A 17,130-nucleotide genomic window follows, 5' to 3' on the forward strand; every position below is an offset into this window, starting at 1 on the left:
TTGTTTGTTTCCTAATTTTAAACTGTCATACACATTGAAGTATTTGACATTGCATGTACATCAAATTTTTAATAAACTTGAAACTTGCTATATTTTGGAGTACAGCTGAAGAAATGTTTGAGCTGCAAAATGATAAAGCATAACTGTGTGTTTGGGGGGTATAGAAATCCTTGATTTATGAAGGTCCATGGCCTCACCTGAAAGAGCATGAATAAGAGAGAGGCTACCTGGTCACAATGGAGAAATATCTAACCCAGAGCTACAATACTTATTCTAAAAATGTGCCTCCAGAATATGCAAGTATTAATGATTATTACCTTGGTCCTTGTTGATTATTTACTACCAAGTGAAAGAAAGGAATTTTATTTTTGTCTGGCTGTATTGGTGTATATTGTTTAGGTCATCTGAGAGATATGTTTATGTGCATTCTTATAGCCTGCTGAATCCTCATTAATTAAAGTACTAAATGGGTTACAGGCAACATATTGTTACATAGAATTTTGTATAGAGTTAAATATGTTACAAATAATACATGCTGCATAAAGTTATCCAATTCTATATCAGGGGGCATGTGGGAATGTGCTGAAGAGTGGCACTAATATTGACTTTATGCCCTGCTGTTTGTTGATCAGATTCAAAATTAGGTCCAGCAGAGATTTGGACATCCAGGCAGGCTCTGCAGGATCTTTACCAGAAGATGCTTGTGACAGATCTTGAATATGCCCTAGACAAAAAAGTGGAGCAAGATCTGTAAGTATTGGACTGATGGAGATTAAGCAAATTTTGTAGATAGACAATTGTATTTGTGCACATTGTTTGACATAAAGTATTTCAGTAAAAGTTAATTGGTTGAAATAGATAAACTGGTAATTCTGATCAGGTTCCAGGGTTCTTCTCTGAGATTTCTTTTTAAGTACCAATCAATCTCTCTAAACTTAAAATAATAGAATGAAGAATTTTTCTGAAAGAATGATTCAGGATACATTGCAACAGCCAACTCAAAAGGGAGGAGATTTTATACCAAAAGTATCAGGTATCTTAGTTTCGGCTACTCTTTCTCATTTTGTTCAATATTCTGACAATTATGCTGAATTATAAATACAATCTGCCCAATATTCAGCCTGCAGGAGTAAGCAGTATCTGAGCTGCTCACAGCTGCAGGATGAACTGACTCTGGATATTCAATGCTGGAACATGATTGGCTCCCAGCATAGAATATCCAGATTTCAGCGGTCATCCAGAAGTTAAGAGTGCCAGGTAGTATTCAGATTGGCACCCAGTTAAACTTACCGCATATAATCAGGGCATCCTTTTTGCTGTCCAAACTTTTATGCAATTTACTTAGCCAGTTAATGGGCTGAAAATTGCTGTTAACTGGTACTCCACCCAGGCCCTGCATCCAGCTTGCCCTTAACCTAGCCTGTTAGGGAATATCTAGTTAGCAGGGCTATTTAGTAGCACTAACTGGTTAAGTACTGCTAAATAGCCCTGGGCAAGCCCTTTTTTTGGATCAGGGTTCAGATTTGAGAGCTAGGAGGATTCACAGACTGAGCATCTGCAGAGTCCTGCTTTAATGCTTGCAGGAGATGAATACCTTTTGGCTCTCTGATCGTCTGTTTGCCTGGCCCTTTTGCGGGCCATGGAATAAAGGACAACTTTCATTGTGAGCTGGATATAGGCAGCATTGAAGCAGTCTCTATTTGCAGGAACAAATGAGTGCCTTCCATTCTGAGAACACTCAAATCTTGCTCAAATGACATCTTGGGTAGAGGCCCGAGAGGTCTCACCTGAGGATATCTGTAGGGCAGTGACTTAGATGTTGCTCTCTTCTTTTATGAAGCATTAGAAACTGGATGTGCTAGCCAGAGCCCAGTGGGACTTTAGTAGAGTCATCACTCAGGGGGACCTTGTCTTTCCTGCCCAGTGTGATTCTGCTTGTGTATATCCCACCAGATGCTAAGGAAGGTGAAATTTCAGTCATGCCTGTTTAATTTCCTTTCCTTTTAGTCCAGATGTATCATCCTGAGACCCCCCCTTCTCCCCAGGAAGACTTTGGTTGACAGGACTTATGGGGATCTTCATATGTTGTGTTTTGGGGGGGGGGGGGGGGGTTTCTTTCTAGTGGCATTAAAAAAAATTCTATGCAAAACTCACTTGGTCCAAAAGATGCTACCTATTTTTCTCAAAACTGCTCTTGTTTGATTGAGTTAGTTTTGAAAAAGTGCTCTTTAGTTTTGAGGTCCCAAGAAATCTTGTGGACAAAGTTTAGGAATCTCATAGGACTGGAGAATAAGAGGAATTTATGAGATTTCTCCAGTGTGGTGGTCGATTTACCGGAAGAGGGGAAGAGAGAGAAGAGGGGGGAGCTAATAAATATCTCCCCCCGCCCATCCTGTCAAAATTAATTTGGCAGTGGTTCCAAGGAATGTAAGTAGCGGAAGCAAGATGTGTTAAGGATGTAAGAATTGCTGCTGCTGGGTCAGATCAGTAGTCTATCGTGCCCCGCAGTCCGCTCGCGCAGCAGCCCTTAGGTCAAACACCAGTGCCCTATTTGAGTTTAGCCTTACCTGCGTATGTTCCAGTTCTCGCAGGTTTTCTTGGTTGTATCAGAATAGAGAAGAGAGCATCTGTATTGTGTAAACAAGGGACTATCTCTCTGTTTGGTGTGGGGCTGTGGTGGCAACAGATTCCAGGCATGGGTCAGCACTAGAGGGTGCAGACAGGGTGAGCTTCAGAAGTGGAGGGTGCAGTATCATGGTTTACAGTGCTGCATGAGGAATGACACTGACAGCTGGCCCTTATTACAATATATAGTTATTATAAGAATTTTGTAGATGATAGACAAATAAGATGTTTCTTTAGCAACAGCAGCAGATGAGTCCAGAGACCAATGGGATAGCACACATCTACCAGCAGGCAGAGATAGAGAAACTGATTAACAGGTGGTCCTATTGGTTGGCACTCCTCCTGTATCTCCAGTATGCTCTATTTCCCAGCAGGTGATGGTCGCTATTTGAATAGCTCCTGGATTCTGGCTGTGACTGGAACTTTATTTTCTCTTGTTGAGGTTTCTCTTCAGTGAGATGGCCATTCTATTTCTCCTGTTGAGATTTTCTCTTCAGTGAGACAGGGGTGTCCAGCTGAATGGTGCCGGCTTTAGGGGTTACACCTGGGCCCCCCCAGGTCCCTGCCTCTCAGTTTGTCTCTGGACTGGGGCGACATACGGCAACTCACAGCACAGTGAGATCAGTAGTAAGATAGTGCCCTGTATTTCACATGGGTATCTCATTGTCTCTTTTGGGGTCCCTGCAGATTGAGTCTTTGTCTGTTGGTAACTGTCCTTCTTATTTGGGCCTCTGTGCTGTGCTGCATGTGTCTAGTAGTGGCATTGGATATATATGCCTAAAGGTAGTACTAACAGTTTCCAAGTTCGGGCTGTCTCTATGGGCATAATGACACTTCGCATCTTCCTGCGGCCAGGACTCTCTTTCTCTATTTCTGAGAGGACCTGGACTTCAGATTTCCATGCTTATCACGCTGGCTTCTCCTGTCGCTATCTTCTCATGGCTATCTTCTCATGGCACATGCTAAACGGACCCCCGACCAGACAGGAAGGGCTGTGCAGCTCCTTCTAACCAGGAGCCAATTACCTATTCTATCAAACCCGCGGAGGAGCGCGCACTATGTGGCTGTTAGCCTCATCCCTGAAGCTCTCATTAGCGATGTGAGCTTTGTCTGATACCTGTTAGGATGCTGTTGTTTTCCACAGGGCGGTAGATGCAGCATCTTGATTGTGTCTAGTACGTATTCACTTTAAAGGACATACGTGTTTCGCTCACGTTGCATGGGGTTAGTACTGTTTTCATGGTTCCAGTATATTCCTCTTTACATTGCGAAACGTGATTTTTCCTAGGAGAATTTCTTTCTTCTTACAGATCCTACAGTTCTCATCCTGCCATTCCCTGACCTTCTGCTCTTCATTCTGAGGGGATCTTGACTTCTTCCAATGACTCTTCAGGCTTTCTCATGAGGGAGAAGACGCTATAATGTCAGGTCAGGAGTCTGTGAACATTTTTCAGGATGCTTGCAACTTTGCATCCTCCTCAGGTTTCCGGTTCGTTCTTGAGTCTCTATGTTTTGTGTTTCCCTTTTAAGTGTTACTGGTCCTCAGGGCAGTTCTTGTAGTTCTTCAGGAACTAAGGGACGTTGTTCCACTTACTGCATGGTGCCCAGGACGGGGGCATTGGGCAGGCTGGATCCCATTCTGCTGAATTAGTTTCTCAGGGTTACACATTTCTGCAGAAAAACTGGGAGAATATTTACATTTTCACTATGGACTCCGAATCAGCACTAGGTTTGCTTGCCTCTCTTGGAGCAGCGCTTTCGGTTTTGGCACATGCCATTTCGCCTACCCAAGGCTTCACGAACATTTTAGAAAATGTGGGCAGTGGTACCGTTTTGGCACCAACAGGCGATTCACCTAATTTCTTCTTGACTGACTACTTGATACGGACGTCTTCTAGTCGGGCCATTTGACTGACATGGAAAGGGTGGTTTCTTTTCCTCAGTTCTTTGGATGTGAATCTTCGAATTTGCACAGTGCTCTTTTCTCCTGTACTATTTATAGGTATATCGGGGAGATGTTTTTATTCATATAGGAGAGAAATGTGTTTCTTCCCAGATACTAGGGCGATGGGTCACAGTCTCAGGTTTACATTCTTCTTCGATCACCATGACCAAGAGTATGGGATTCTGTACAGGTTCTAGGATCCATGTTGCTGACTCCACTGGGAACTTCGGCTTGCTTTCCCATTATAACGCTACAGCAGTCGCTTTTGTTCCGGTGGTTCCAGGTATCTCAGGGCTCCAATTATTTGGTAGGCTCCTCAAGCATCGCTCTGTATGATTTGGTGGCTCAGTGAGATTTCTCTTTTCAAAGGCATGCCTCGGTCTTTGCTGGACTAGCTCATGGCCACCAAACATCCCGGGCTGTCGGGTTGGGGGGCTCGGTGCTTTCCATCCTCAGCTCCAGGAGTCTGGTCTTAAGAGGAGACTCAGTACTTGTTCATTCTTATACTCTGGAGCATGGTCAGGCTACCGTTTATGGAGCTTCAGACCATTCTTCCGGAATGACGCTGAAGGTCTTTTTCAGTCAGTATTATGATGGGGGTATTTCTCTACAGCCTGGGCAGTAGGTGATGTACTCAGTTGGCGGGTAAGGTTGTGGTTCTACTTCAATGGGTGGACCCTCATCTTCCTCTTCTGTTGGAAGATCATTTTATGGGTCAGGAAAAGAGTTTGGATAGACATTCTCTCCGCGAAATCTGAGCATGGCCCATTTATTGTATGTTACATAGAAACATAGAAACAGACGGCAGATAAGGGCCACGGCCCATCTAGTCTGCCCACCTCAATGACCCACCCTCTACCTTTCTCTGTGAATAGATCCCACGTGTCTATCCCATTTGGCCTTAAAATCAGGCACGCTGCTGGCCTCAATAACCTCTAGTTGAAGACTATTCCAGCGATCAAGCACCCTGTCAGTGAAAAAGAACTTCCTGGTGTCCCCGTGCAGTTTCCCGCCCCTGATTTTCCACGGATGCCCCCTTGTTGTCGCGGGACCCTTGAAAATGAAGATATCTTCTTCCACCTCGATGCGGTCCGTGAGATACTTGAATGTCTCAATCATGTCACCCCTCTCTCTGCGTTCCTCGAGTGAGTACACCTGCAATTTATCCAGCCGTTCCACGTACGGGAGTTCCTTGAGTCCCGAGACCATCCATGTGGCCATTCTCTGGACCGACTCAAACCTCAGCACATCCTTACGGTAATGCGACCTCCAGAATTGCACACATTACTCCAGGTGGGGTCTCACCATGGATCTATACAATGGCATAATGACTTCAGGCTTACGGCTGACGAAACTCCTGCGTATGCAACCAATGATTTGCCTTGCCTTGGATGAAGCTTGCTCCACTTGATTGGCAGTCTTCATGTTCTCACTGACTATCACCCCTAAGTCTCGTTCTGCTTCAGTTCTTGTCAGGATCTCACCATTAAGGGTGTAAGTCTTGCATGGATTTTGGCTGCCCAGGTGTATGACTTTGCATTTTTTGGCATTGAAGCTGAGTTGCCAGGACCTAGACCAGTGTTCCAGTAGGAGTAGGTCGTGCGTCATGTTGTCGGGCATTGAATTTATGTCTGTTGTGCTTTTGCCTACGACGTTGCTTAGTTTGGCGGCATCAGCGAATAATGTTATTTTGCCTCGCAGCCCTTCAGTCAAGTCTCTTATAAAGATGTTGAATAGGATCGGGCCCAGGACTGAGCCCTGCGGCACTCCACTGATCACCTCCGTCGTTTCGGAGGGGGTGCCATTCACCACCACCCTCTGAAGCCTACCTCCAAGCCAATTCCCAACCCATTTCGTCAATGTGTCGCCTAATCCTATAGAACTCATCTTGCTCAGCAACCTGCGGTGTGGTACTCTATCGAATGCTTTACTGAAGTCCAGGTATACGATGTCCAGGGACTCCCCAACATCCAGCTTCCTCGTCACCCAGTCAAAGAAGCTTATCAGGTTGGATTGGCAGGATCTCCCCTTAGTAAATCCATGTTGACGGGGGTCCCGTAGATTCTCCTCGTTCAGGATCTTGTCCAATTGGCGTTTGATTAGAGTTTCCATTAGTTTGCACACTATTGATGTGAGACTCACCGGTCTGTAGTTTGCCGTCTCCATTTTGGAGCCTTTCTTGTGGAGTGGAATGACGTTAGCCGTCTTCCAGTCCAACGGGACGTTACCCGTACTAAGGGAGAGATTGAAGAGCGCGGATAACGGTTCCGCCAAGACATCACACAACTCCCTGAGCACCCTGGGGTGTAGGTTGTCAGGCCCCATTGCCTTGTTAACCTTAAGCTTTGATAGCTCGCAGTAGACACCGCTGGGTGTAAACTCGAAATTACTAAATGGGTCAACTGCATCAGCCCTTGTCTGTAGCTGAGGGCCGAGTCCTGGCGCCTCGCAAATGAAGACTGAGCAGAAGTATTCATTTAAAAGTTGGGCTTTTTCCGAGTCTGTTTCTACATAGTTTCCGTCTGGTTTCCTAAGACGTACTATCCTGCCTGAGTTCTTATTTCTGTCACTGATATACCTGAAGAAGGATTTATCTCCTTTCTGGATGTTCTTCGCTAGAAACTCCTCCATGCGGAATTTGGCCTCCCTTACTGCTGTTTTGACGTCTTTTGACTTGGCCAGATAGACTTCCCTAGAGTCCTGTTTCCCTGATTGTTTGTAAGAGATGAAAGCTTTTTTCTTCTCCTTGATGAGGTCTGAAATCTCCGCAGAGAACCACTGTGGCTTATTGTTCCTTCGCTGTTTACTTACTGATTTAACATAGCGGTTAGTCGCTTCTTGTATGGTGGCTTTCAAAGTCGACCACATTTCTTCCACGTTATCGGTTTCTGCTTGGCTTTGTAGCGCCTGATGCTCTAGAAAGTGTAAATGTTAGTAATAGTGAAATCTTCTACATCCTGGATATTGAGAATTTTGGCTCAGGCGTTCCAGCTCTTTTTATGGAAGTGAGATCTCCTGGAACTAGACCTCATGGCCTCGTCTCAAAATTCTAAGCTTCCTAGCTTCTTCGGCGGGCACAGGGAGTGGGAGTCAGAGGGGGTAGCAGCGTGGCTTCTTTCTCGCCTCTGGTTTCTCTTTTTTTCAGTGTTTTCCCCTGGCTGATGATGGCTTGGATTTGCCATCTCAAGCTCGCTTTCAGGGCACAGTATTTGTAGAATCTCTGGATTGGCTGCACCATCCTTGCTATGCGGATCTGATGAGTCTTTCGACAGCCGGACTGTTGAGTTTCCTGGTATCTCCAGATTTGCTCACCTAGGATCCGATCAACATGGATATTCATACTACTTTGGTATTGCGACCTAGCTTTTGAAAAGTCATAGCTGACGTGTAAGGGTTATGCGAAGCAGGTTATTTCTTCTCTTATCCAGGCGATACAGATGTCTTCACCTGTGGCTTCTGCTTCCCTTTGGAGGTTTTTCCTTTCTTGGGTACTTCTCAACATTTGCACCCTTCCAGAGTTCTTTTTTGGCACAAGTGTATTGCCAAGGGCTTAGGGTTCAATTCCCTACAGCTTCAAATAATCAGCAGCCAACAATCAAAAAGTGATAAACGTTCAATACTGCTTCATTTCCTATCATAGGCTTCATTTCCTATCATATTGCTCTTCGCTTACTTCTCAGCTTCATGTAGTTCAGTTCCTAAACGGAGTACGGTATATTCGTACACCTCTTAGAAAGCCCTGTCCAGAGTACAGTCTTAAGGTACTTCTTCGCAGTTTACTGAAGGCTTCATTTCATCATTGTCTTTTGAGACTCTAAAGGGCTGTGCCGTTGAACACGGGGTTTCTTGTGGCCATGGCTTCAGCTCGGCGGTTTTCTGAGTTGTAGGCCTTGTTCGGCGGGGATTCCTATTTCTGATTTACAAAATCTGGGGTGTCAGTTCGGACGGTACCACAATTTCTTTCTAAGGAGGTGTCATCCTTTCTTTTATGACAATCTCACTTTTCCTTCCTTCTTCCTGGGAGGAGAAATGGGGAGACGTGCTTTTATTCACTGCATTTTTTTGAAAGTGCTTTGCGTTCTCCGCGAGCTAGGTTTCTAACAACTTTTAGTTGTTTAGATCACCTTTTTGTATTCTTCATGGGACGCCTCAAACGTATGGCGGCGTCCAAAGCCTCCTTCGCTCGATGGGTCCAGGAGGACATTCTTTACGCTTGCTTGATGGCAGGGAAGCGATTAGCGAAAGAACTTCACGACCATTCCGCCAGAGCAATGGCTGCTTCTTGGACTCGGAAACCAACCTATTCAATCTTAGTCCTCAACAAATGATCGCAAGAACCATCAATCACTAAGTCTGTAACTTTGTTTGTTCATTCAATGTAACTTTGTTTATTCATTCAATCTGTAACATTTCTAATCATTGTAAACCGCATTGAACTTCACGGTCCTGCGGTATATAAACTGTTATTATTATTATTATTATCTGAAAGTCACCTCCGAGTTCCTTCTCTCTGGTCATCTGTTTGGTCTAGCAGGTCCTTGCGACAAGGGTAGGCCTGCTTCTAAGGCCACCATTTCCAGGTGAATCCGTAGGGCCGTTTCAGTGGCTTATGTGGCAGCTGGAATGAACCACATCCCCCACCTCCTTTGCGGTGTGAGCTCGATATACTAGAAGTGTTTTCTTTGCATACGTTCACCAAGTTTTACAGGATTGATTTGGTGGCTAGCCAGGATGTTGTGTTTGGTGCTTCTGTTTTGGGAGCGGGCTCATCAGTCCTACCCAGATTCTCCATGACTGCTCTGTTACATCCCACTGGTCATGGAATAAAGTGGGATTGTACAAAAACGAAAGATTAGGTTCTTATTTTTGATAATCTTCTTTCTTGTAAATCCAGACATTATTCTGGGAACCTGCCCTGCACTTTCCTGATTCACTGATTGTCTGCCTTTCAAGTACTGGTAAGCTGGATTTCTGTTTTCTGACCAGCCTTTATAGAGTACCATCTGTTTGGGTTTAGAACTCAGTTTTGGGGGGGTCCCTAGTCCCTTCTGCCAGTGCATGCTGTTTCTACTTATAAGCACTGTTATCGTTCAGGTCTGCTTCTTGCAGAACCCTCAACCGGATGCTACTAAATCTCCCATCCACAAAAGACCTCCACTATAAATGAGTTTTCCATTCCATTCTTACCTTTCTAGGAGGAAAAACATGGAATGGCCTTACAGAAAAGACCAGAACTGAACCTTGCCACATCATCTTCCGAAGAAAACTGAAAACCCATCTGTTCGATACTTAATCTCCTTTACCCTCTCCTCTCTCCCCTTCCCTCCCACCTCCACTATCCCCTCTTTTTCTCTCCCCTTCCTTTCTCTCCTACCTATCCATCTCCCCTCTCTCCCTCCTCTTCCTCTCCCCTCTTGCCTCTCTTTACAGTCACCTTGAGCCTATATAGGTATGAGCAACACACAAATAGAAGATTAGATTAGATTAGACTAATGTTTGATATCCTAATTCAGTTATGTTTACTTTTTGCTGTTTTGCATTTCTAATTGTGAGCAGAATACACTTACTTGTTGAGGAGTGTTCCCGTTCCCCTCTCTCTCTTGTTATTATTCTTTCCAATGTTCCTGGCTGCTTTGCTACTGAATGATGTTTATAGAACAAGTGACAGTGATGAGGGGGAGGGGTTTAAGTCTCTGAAATTTGAGTCTTCCTACAAAGTCCTGGCAGGTAGACGGAAATAACCCATTGGTCCTGGAATAAAGTGTTGATTTACAAGAAAGAAGATTAGCAAAGGTAAGAACCTAATCAGTTTGTTGCTTTCCTGTAATAAATATAAACAAACATGTAAAACAAGTATTCTGGGTAGCCTACTACTTGCAATGTATATTTTTAGTTCAGGCATTATTTTCAATGCATTTTGTTTTCAGCTGGAACCATGCCTTTAAGAATCAGATTACAACACTACAAGGTCAAGCGAAGAATCGTGCTAACCCAAATCGAAGTGAAGTGCAAGCAAACCTGTCACTTTTCTTAGAAGCAGCCAGTGGATTCTACACTCAGGTAAGTCTTGAAAGCTGTGATTCATTTGACGGTAGGATGTTGTCACAATCTGTTTCTTTCTTTTATTTTTATTGAAAATTTGCAAAGATGATAACAAACGTGGACAAATGCAGTACAGCCATCAAAGCAAAAGAATTTTGTTTTTTGAGAAAAGCAATGGGTAAATCAATAAAATTCCCCTTGTTCTGACCTCCCCACCCCTCAAATTAAGAGATTGTTTATTAAGATATAAATAAATCCACCGGGATCCTTGGGCTCGAATCCATTGGGTAAGTCTAAGTTGACAAAGTATCATCAGTCTCACAAGAAAAAAATCAGAATAATAACTAAATCCAAAAATCTCAAAAATAAATATATTACTCACCAGAGGTGGACTAAACACTCCCGATAAACATTTCATACAAAAGGTGGAGAAAAAGCCTCAAAATTCAAATAATCAGCAGCCAACAATCAAAAAGTGGTAAACGTTCAATACTGCTTCATTTCCTATCATAGGCAAAAAACTCCACCACCACTGAAATGAATTTATCCAAGAGTGAAAAAACCCATTACTGTGCACAGGAAAAGAAAAAACAAAAAAGTTTACTTAGCTTAGGAAACATGGTCGAGATCACGCCGTAGATGAAAATGTCTGGCCAGACAAAATGTTGATGGCACTCACCAGATGAACACTCCACAGACCATGTCCTCTTTCAAATTTTTGCCTATGATAGGAAATGAAGCAGTATTGAACATTTATCACTTTTTGATTGTTGGCTGCTGATTATTTGAATTTTGAGGCTTTTTCTTCACCTTTCGTATGAAATGTTTATCGGGAGTGTTTAGCCCACCTCTGGTGAGTAATATATTTATTTTTGAGATTTTTGGAAAGTATCATCAGTCCCATAAGTACTACTACTATTATTAATTATTTCTTTTTTTTTTTCCAATTCTTTATTATTTTCAAAACTTACAGTAAGTGTAACAATAAATACCACATCAATAACACTTAATATTCCATTAATATCTATTTCAGAATTAATCCCCCCTCCCTCCTAAACAATCACAATGCAATCACATAACATTTCTATAATGAACCCCAATATATAATTCATTCATCTAACAGACCCCCATCTTCCCCCCTCCCGGATGTGCATGACATAGGGAAAAACATTAATTAAACATTACAGTATTTTGCTAATGGCTCCCAAATCTCCTGAAATTCTTAAAATTCCCTTTCTGAATGGCTAATATTCTTTCCATTTTATACACATGACACAATGAATTCCACCAAAAACTATAATTAAGCCTCGTCCAATTCTTCCAATTGCTCGTAATTTGTTGTATGACAACTCCTGTCATTATTAATAAAAGCCTGTTGTTTTTAGATTATATTTGACTTTTAGTTCTCGTTTGATATGCCAAAAAGCACAGTATCATAGGATAATGCCACTGGATTTTCTATCAAGCAATTTATTTGGCCCCATATTGATTTCCAAAATGCCAGAATAAATGGACAGTAGAACAATAAGTGATCTATAGTCCCTGCTTCGAGATGACAATTATTATTTATTAATTATCTTTATAGCGTTACCAGACGCACACAGCACTGTACAGAATCACAAAGAGTAAGAAAATAGTCTCTGCTCAAAAGAGCTTACAATCTAAACAGGCAAAATAGCCAAACAAGATGTCATGGATACAGTTCAGGGGAACGGTTAATCAGCTGGCTGGGTTGGAGGGCAGAGAAGTAGGGTTAAGGATTGAAAGCTATATCAAAAAGGTGGGTTTTCAGTCTGCTTTTAAACAAGGGAAGGGAAAGGGGTTTGATGAACAAACTCGGGTAATTTATTCCAGGCATAGGAGAACACTGGATGAAAGGAACAAAGTCTGGAATTGGCAGTGGAGGAGAAGGATAACGTTAAGAGTGACTTATCTGAGGAACGGAGTTCTTTAGGAGGTGTATAAGAAGAAAGAAGTGAGGAGAGATATTGAGGGGTCGCAGAATGAACACACTTGTAGGTCAGCAATAATATCTTTAAATGTATACGATGACAGATAGGGAGCCAGTGAAGTGACTTAAGGAGAGGGGTGACATGAGCATAGCGAGGTTGGTAGAAGATGAGTTGCGTAGCAGAGTTTTGCACAGATTGTAAGGGGGGAGAGGCAACACTGAGGGATATCAGTTAGGAGTAGATTGCAGTAATCTAAGCATGAAGTTACAAGAGCTTGGACAAGGGTCTGGGTAGTGTGCTCAGAGAGGAAGGGGCAAATTTTGGTGATATTGAAGAGATAGAAGCGACAGGTCTTAGCAACATGTTGGATATAGGTAGAAAATGAGAGGTCAGAATCAAAGATGACTCCAAGGTTGCGAGCATAGGAGACTGGAACAATGACAGTATTATTTATAGAGAAGGAGGAGGAGGAGCAGAAGGTTTAGGAGGAAAGAGGAGCAACTCAGTCTTGGACATATTTAGTTTCAGATGACGGCAGGACATCCAGGCAGCAATGTAAGCCAAACAAGCAGAGACTTTTTCTTGGACTTTAGGTGAAATTTCAGGTGTAGAGAGGTAGAGCTGGGAGTCATCAGCATAAAGGTGATACTGGAAGCCATGGGAGGAGATCAGGGCACCGAGGGAAGAGGTGTAGAGAGAGAAGACGTCCTAAGACAGAATCCTGGGGTACACCAACCACAAGCGAGGTAGCAGCAGAAGAGAACCCACCAATATATACAGTAAAGGTGCATTGGGAAAGGTAGGAAGCAAACCAGGAGAGGACAGAATCACGGAATCCAAATGAGGACAGCATATCAAGTAGTAAGCTGTGATTTACAGTATCAAAGACAGCAGGCAGGTCAAGAAGGATAAAGATAGAGTAAAGGCCCTTAGATCTGGCCATGAACAAGTCACTGCAGATCTTAGTGAGAGCAGTCTCTATGGAGTGTTGGAGGCGAAAACCAGATTGTAGAGGATCGAGAATCTGTTGAGTTGAAAGGAAGTCCAGGCAGCGACGGAGAATAGCACGCTCGAGTATCTTGGATAGGATCGGAAGAAGGGAGACAGGGCAGTGGTGTTTCCTGGAACAATCCAGTATTTTCTCTACCTTCAGCAAGTTATGCTAATGGTGTTCCTGCCTGGCCTAGCCTCCTGCTCTGCTGGGTTTGAACATGGTTGGGTCTAATGTCTGTTATCAAGTTCACAGTTCCTTAACATACCTAACTAACTATAGTGCTACTAGACGTTCACAGTGCTGTACACATTATATGCAGGCACTTTCTCTGTTCCTAGTGGGCTCACAATCTAAGGGGGGAGGGGGGTTATAGTCAAGCATGGAACTTGGTTCTGCAGTCCCTAGTTACACTTCTTAGTGCCACTAAGTGAGGCTCTGGCTCGGTCCCATAGGACTTTGCCTGAAGGGTACAGGTCTGTCTTCCCCCCAGCCTTCTTGCCCATTCACCCTATTTGAGTGGGTTCCTCATGGGCTCTCCTCCAGCCACCAGGTGCCTAAATTTGCTTAAATTGTCATGGTCAATTTATTCCCAGTCACCACTGCAGCATTACGAACTACAAAAACAAAAGCCAGAGAGTAGACTCAGAATTTCCTGCTAGTGCACCTCCAGAGAGCCAGGAAATAGCAAGAGATGTCAGATCCTGGGCTCAGGCAGGCCTACATGGCCAGGCATACTGGCTGGTGGGCACTTTGCTTCCTGCAGAGCTGCTGGCTATGTATAGCTACTGGTTCTGTCATCACACAGAGTATTGAGACATGGCCTGGAGGTAAGGGAATGCCAGAGTTGACTTGATATCCGTCACTGCCAAGACATCGGAACCTGTGGTCCCGATGTCTTCGGTGGAAATGATAGCCATTTTTGCTTTAGCTAGTGTTTATCCTGCTGCAGTTTGTTCTGCAGCAGGTGGTTTCTTCATCCCCCTTGGAACTTGTGGGGGGTCTTCCTTTCAAACTCCTTGGGTCTGATGTTTGGGGGAAGGGGCTTCTAAAGTTCTAGTGCTCCAATAGAAGCCAAAACCCAGCAGGGCTCCAATAATCTTTATTTGGGTATCTTTCAGTGTATATTACAGATTCCTGCCTTTAGCACACAAATACAGTTCAAAACATTCCTTCCCTGCAGTTTAAATTATTTTTTGTCTTTTGCCAGTCATCCTCAGTAACTCAACAGAAAACAGTTGCTACTAACCACCCCTATTTTGCCTAAAGCTCTAGTATCTATAGATAGTGACTTGGATTGGCCTCCGTGAATTCGGGATACTGAGCTAGATGGACCATTAGTCTGATCCAGTAAGGTTGTTCTTATGTTTTTAAATATTCTCCAAGGATAAGCAGGCATAATATTCTCACATGTTGGTGATGTCATGTACGGAACCCGATTCTTACTCTACCAAGTGCACTGCTACTTTTGGCAATGCTCATACCGCGTGTGTTCCAGTGCCTTCCTGTCTGACGTTGGCTCGCAAGACTATCAGTTCTTAATTTTCCATGGAGCTGAGAAGCTGTTTCTTCAATTATGTCTTCAGCAAATTGAATTTTAACCCTTATTTTGTGCCTTCCCATACTTTAATTTTCATTATTTTCATCAGTTTGTTATTTTTATTATGTTCCAGTATTTTACCCAGAGAGTGTCAATTTGTTTTTTGCATCCTAATTACTCAAGCTCCCTGGGCCATTGAGCCCTTCGACTTAGCATTGGCCATTTTCCCCTCTTTGTAAGAGGGTACCGAATGGCTTTAAAAATGTTCTCGATGTAATGGGCCATTTCAGACTCTGACCTACATAATGGTGTGTTCAGTGTTTGGGTCCTTTACATTGGGATATTAGCTTTGTCCTTTGCCTCTGTATGCAAAAGATCACTCAAAGCCTGAAAATTTCAGTTTGAAAAACGTTTCGGTACTGCGCTGACAAACAACTTTGAGCATGGCGGGGGACTCAGAACCTGACACTCAGCCTTCTATGACTTGGGCATCGTTACCATGTCCAGAGCATTGGGCTCCTTACGGAAGCAGGACTCTACATCATCTTCATTTAAGAAAGCTAAGAGATACACACATTTTTTTCCTTTCATGGCATACCGCTGCATCCTCCCAAACATCAAATTCCTCGATGCATAGTAAGCATTGACAAACTGAGAGTTGTTCTCCTTCTATCCAGATGTCTCCTTGTACACTTGCCTCAACATCGAGGTCTCCCACACCCAGACAACTAATTCAGCAGACTTCTTCCATGCTGATGTCTCTTCCCATACTGGCACATTCTCTCCAGGAGGAGATCCAGGTTATGCTCAGTCAAGAGCTTTTGGGACTACAGCAGTCACAGTCTTCACAAGCCTTAAAGATGTCCATCCCTTCCTTGGCCAAGCCTGCAGTAATGTCAAGCATTGGAGTTGGCATGGACCCACTTGACCCATGCATTGTTATCAGTAGAGGAGTTATCATCTTTCTCAGACCATTGACCTCCAGTTGAAACTGCACTTGATGCACATTTCCTGACTCACCTAGCAGAGAGTACTTTACTCTGAGGACTTGCCAGAAAACTGAATCCTAGGATATACCTTCTGATCCTTCCCCTCCTCCTCAACAATGCAAGTCTTCACCACATAGCATATGTTTTTACTGGCTTTGTAAGGCAAATGGGGAAGGCTTTGCCCATCAAAATAGAATCAGAGAAGGAGCCTTGCTCTGAACTATTTGAACTTCTTGACTTTGAAGCACCACCAAACAAATGCAGGAAGGTTCCATTGCAAGGGTCATGAAAGATATCTTATTTAGGGACTAGGAGAATTCCCTGTCAGTCTAGGTAGCTCCTTTTTTTTTTTTTTTTTTTTATAATTTCTTTATTCAGTTTTGCGTATTACAACAAGTGTATCAGAAAAATTCATATGATCTTATAAATACACACTTGATTTTCCTTCATTTAACACTTTAAGTACAACATATTCTTATATTCATATTTTATAATAATTTAAATATTATGTAATACATTTACTATGTATAACAATTATAAATAAAATAGAAAACCCCCCAATCCCTCCCTACCTGTTTCATGGAGCGCATAATAGCAACACAGAAAGGTTATTTTGGTAAATTTCAGAAGATCTGGAGACCATTAGCAGATTTTTGTAATGATTGATAACATTTTCCCATAAGATATTTGTTAAGCGGGGATGTGGGTGGGTATTATTTTAATTAAGTCTAGGTAGCTCCTAAAAAGATAGACAGAATATATAGAATTCAAAAATGTCCAGGGTTTGACAAAACTCAAACTTCAACATTGTTTATTGTTGTGGAATCTGCCCTCAAGTGTTCATGCAGCTCACTATATTATGCTTCTGCTCCTCCAGACAGAGAAGCCGGGACATTGGACTCTTTTGGCTAATGCATGTTCCAATTATTTATGCTCATCAATAGAATTATGGCCTACCAATTTTACATGTCCACTTATTTTTAAATCCTTACTTTAAACAACTGTCAGAGTTTGAGGAATTCATCTCTCCAGACAAACTAAAACAG

General features: G+C 43.0%; 1 protein-coding gene across 4 annotated transcripts in view; it reads left to right on the forward strand.

Annotated features, from left to right (window-relative positions):
- SMG7 (SMG7 nonsense mediated mRNA decay factor) overlaps window positions 1–17,130 on the forward strand; it is a 268,133-nt gene that overhangs the window by 61,690 nt on the left and 189,313 nt on the right. For all 4 annotated transcript variants that reach the window (XM_033915789.1, XM_033915787.1, XM_033915788.1 and 1 more), the window contains exons 3-4: window positions 633–750; window positions 10,498–10,630. In XM_033915789.1, coding sequence (XP_033771680.1) covers window positions 633–750; window positions 10,498–10,630 — 251 coding nt within the window. The remainder of the gene's footprint in view (window positions 1–632; window positions 751–10,497; window positions 10,631–17,130) is intronic.

The sequence above is a fragment of the Geotrypetes seraphini genome, chromosome 12 (assembly GCF_902459505.1).
Source record: "Geotrypetes seraphini chromosome 12, aGeoSer1.1, whole genome shotgun sequence".
In the NCBI taxonomy this organism is placed as follows: Eukaryota; Metazoa; Chordata; class Amphibia; order Gymnophiona; family Dermophiidae; genus Geotrypetes; species Geotrypetes seraphini.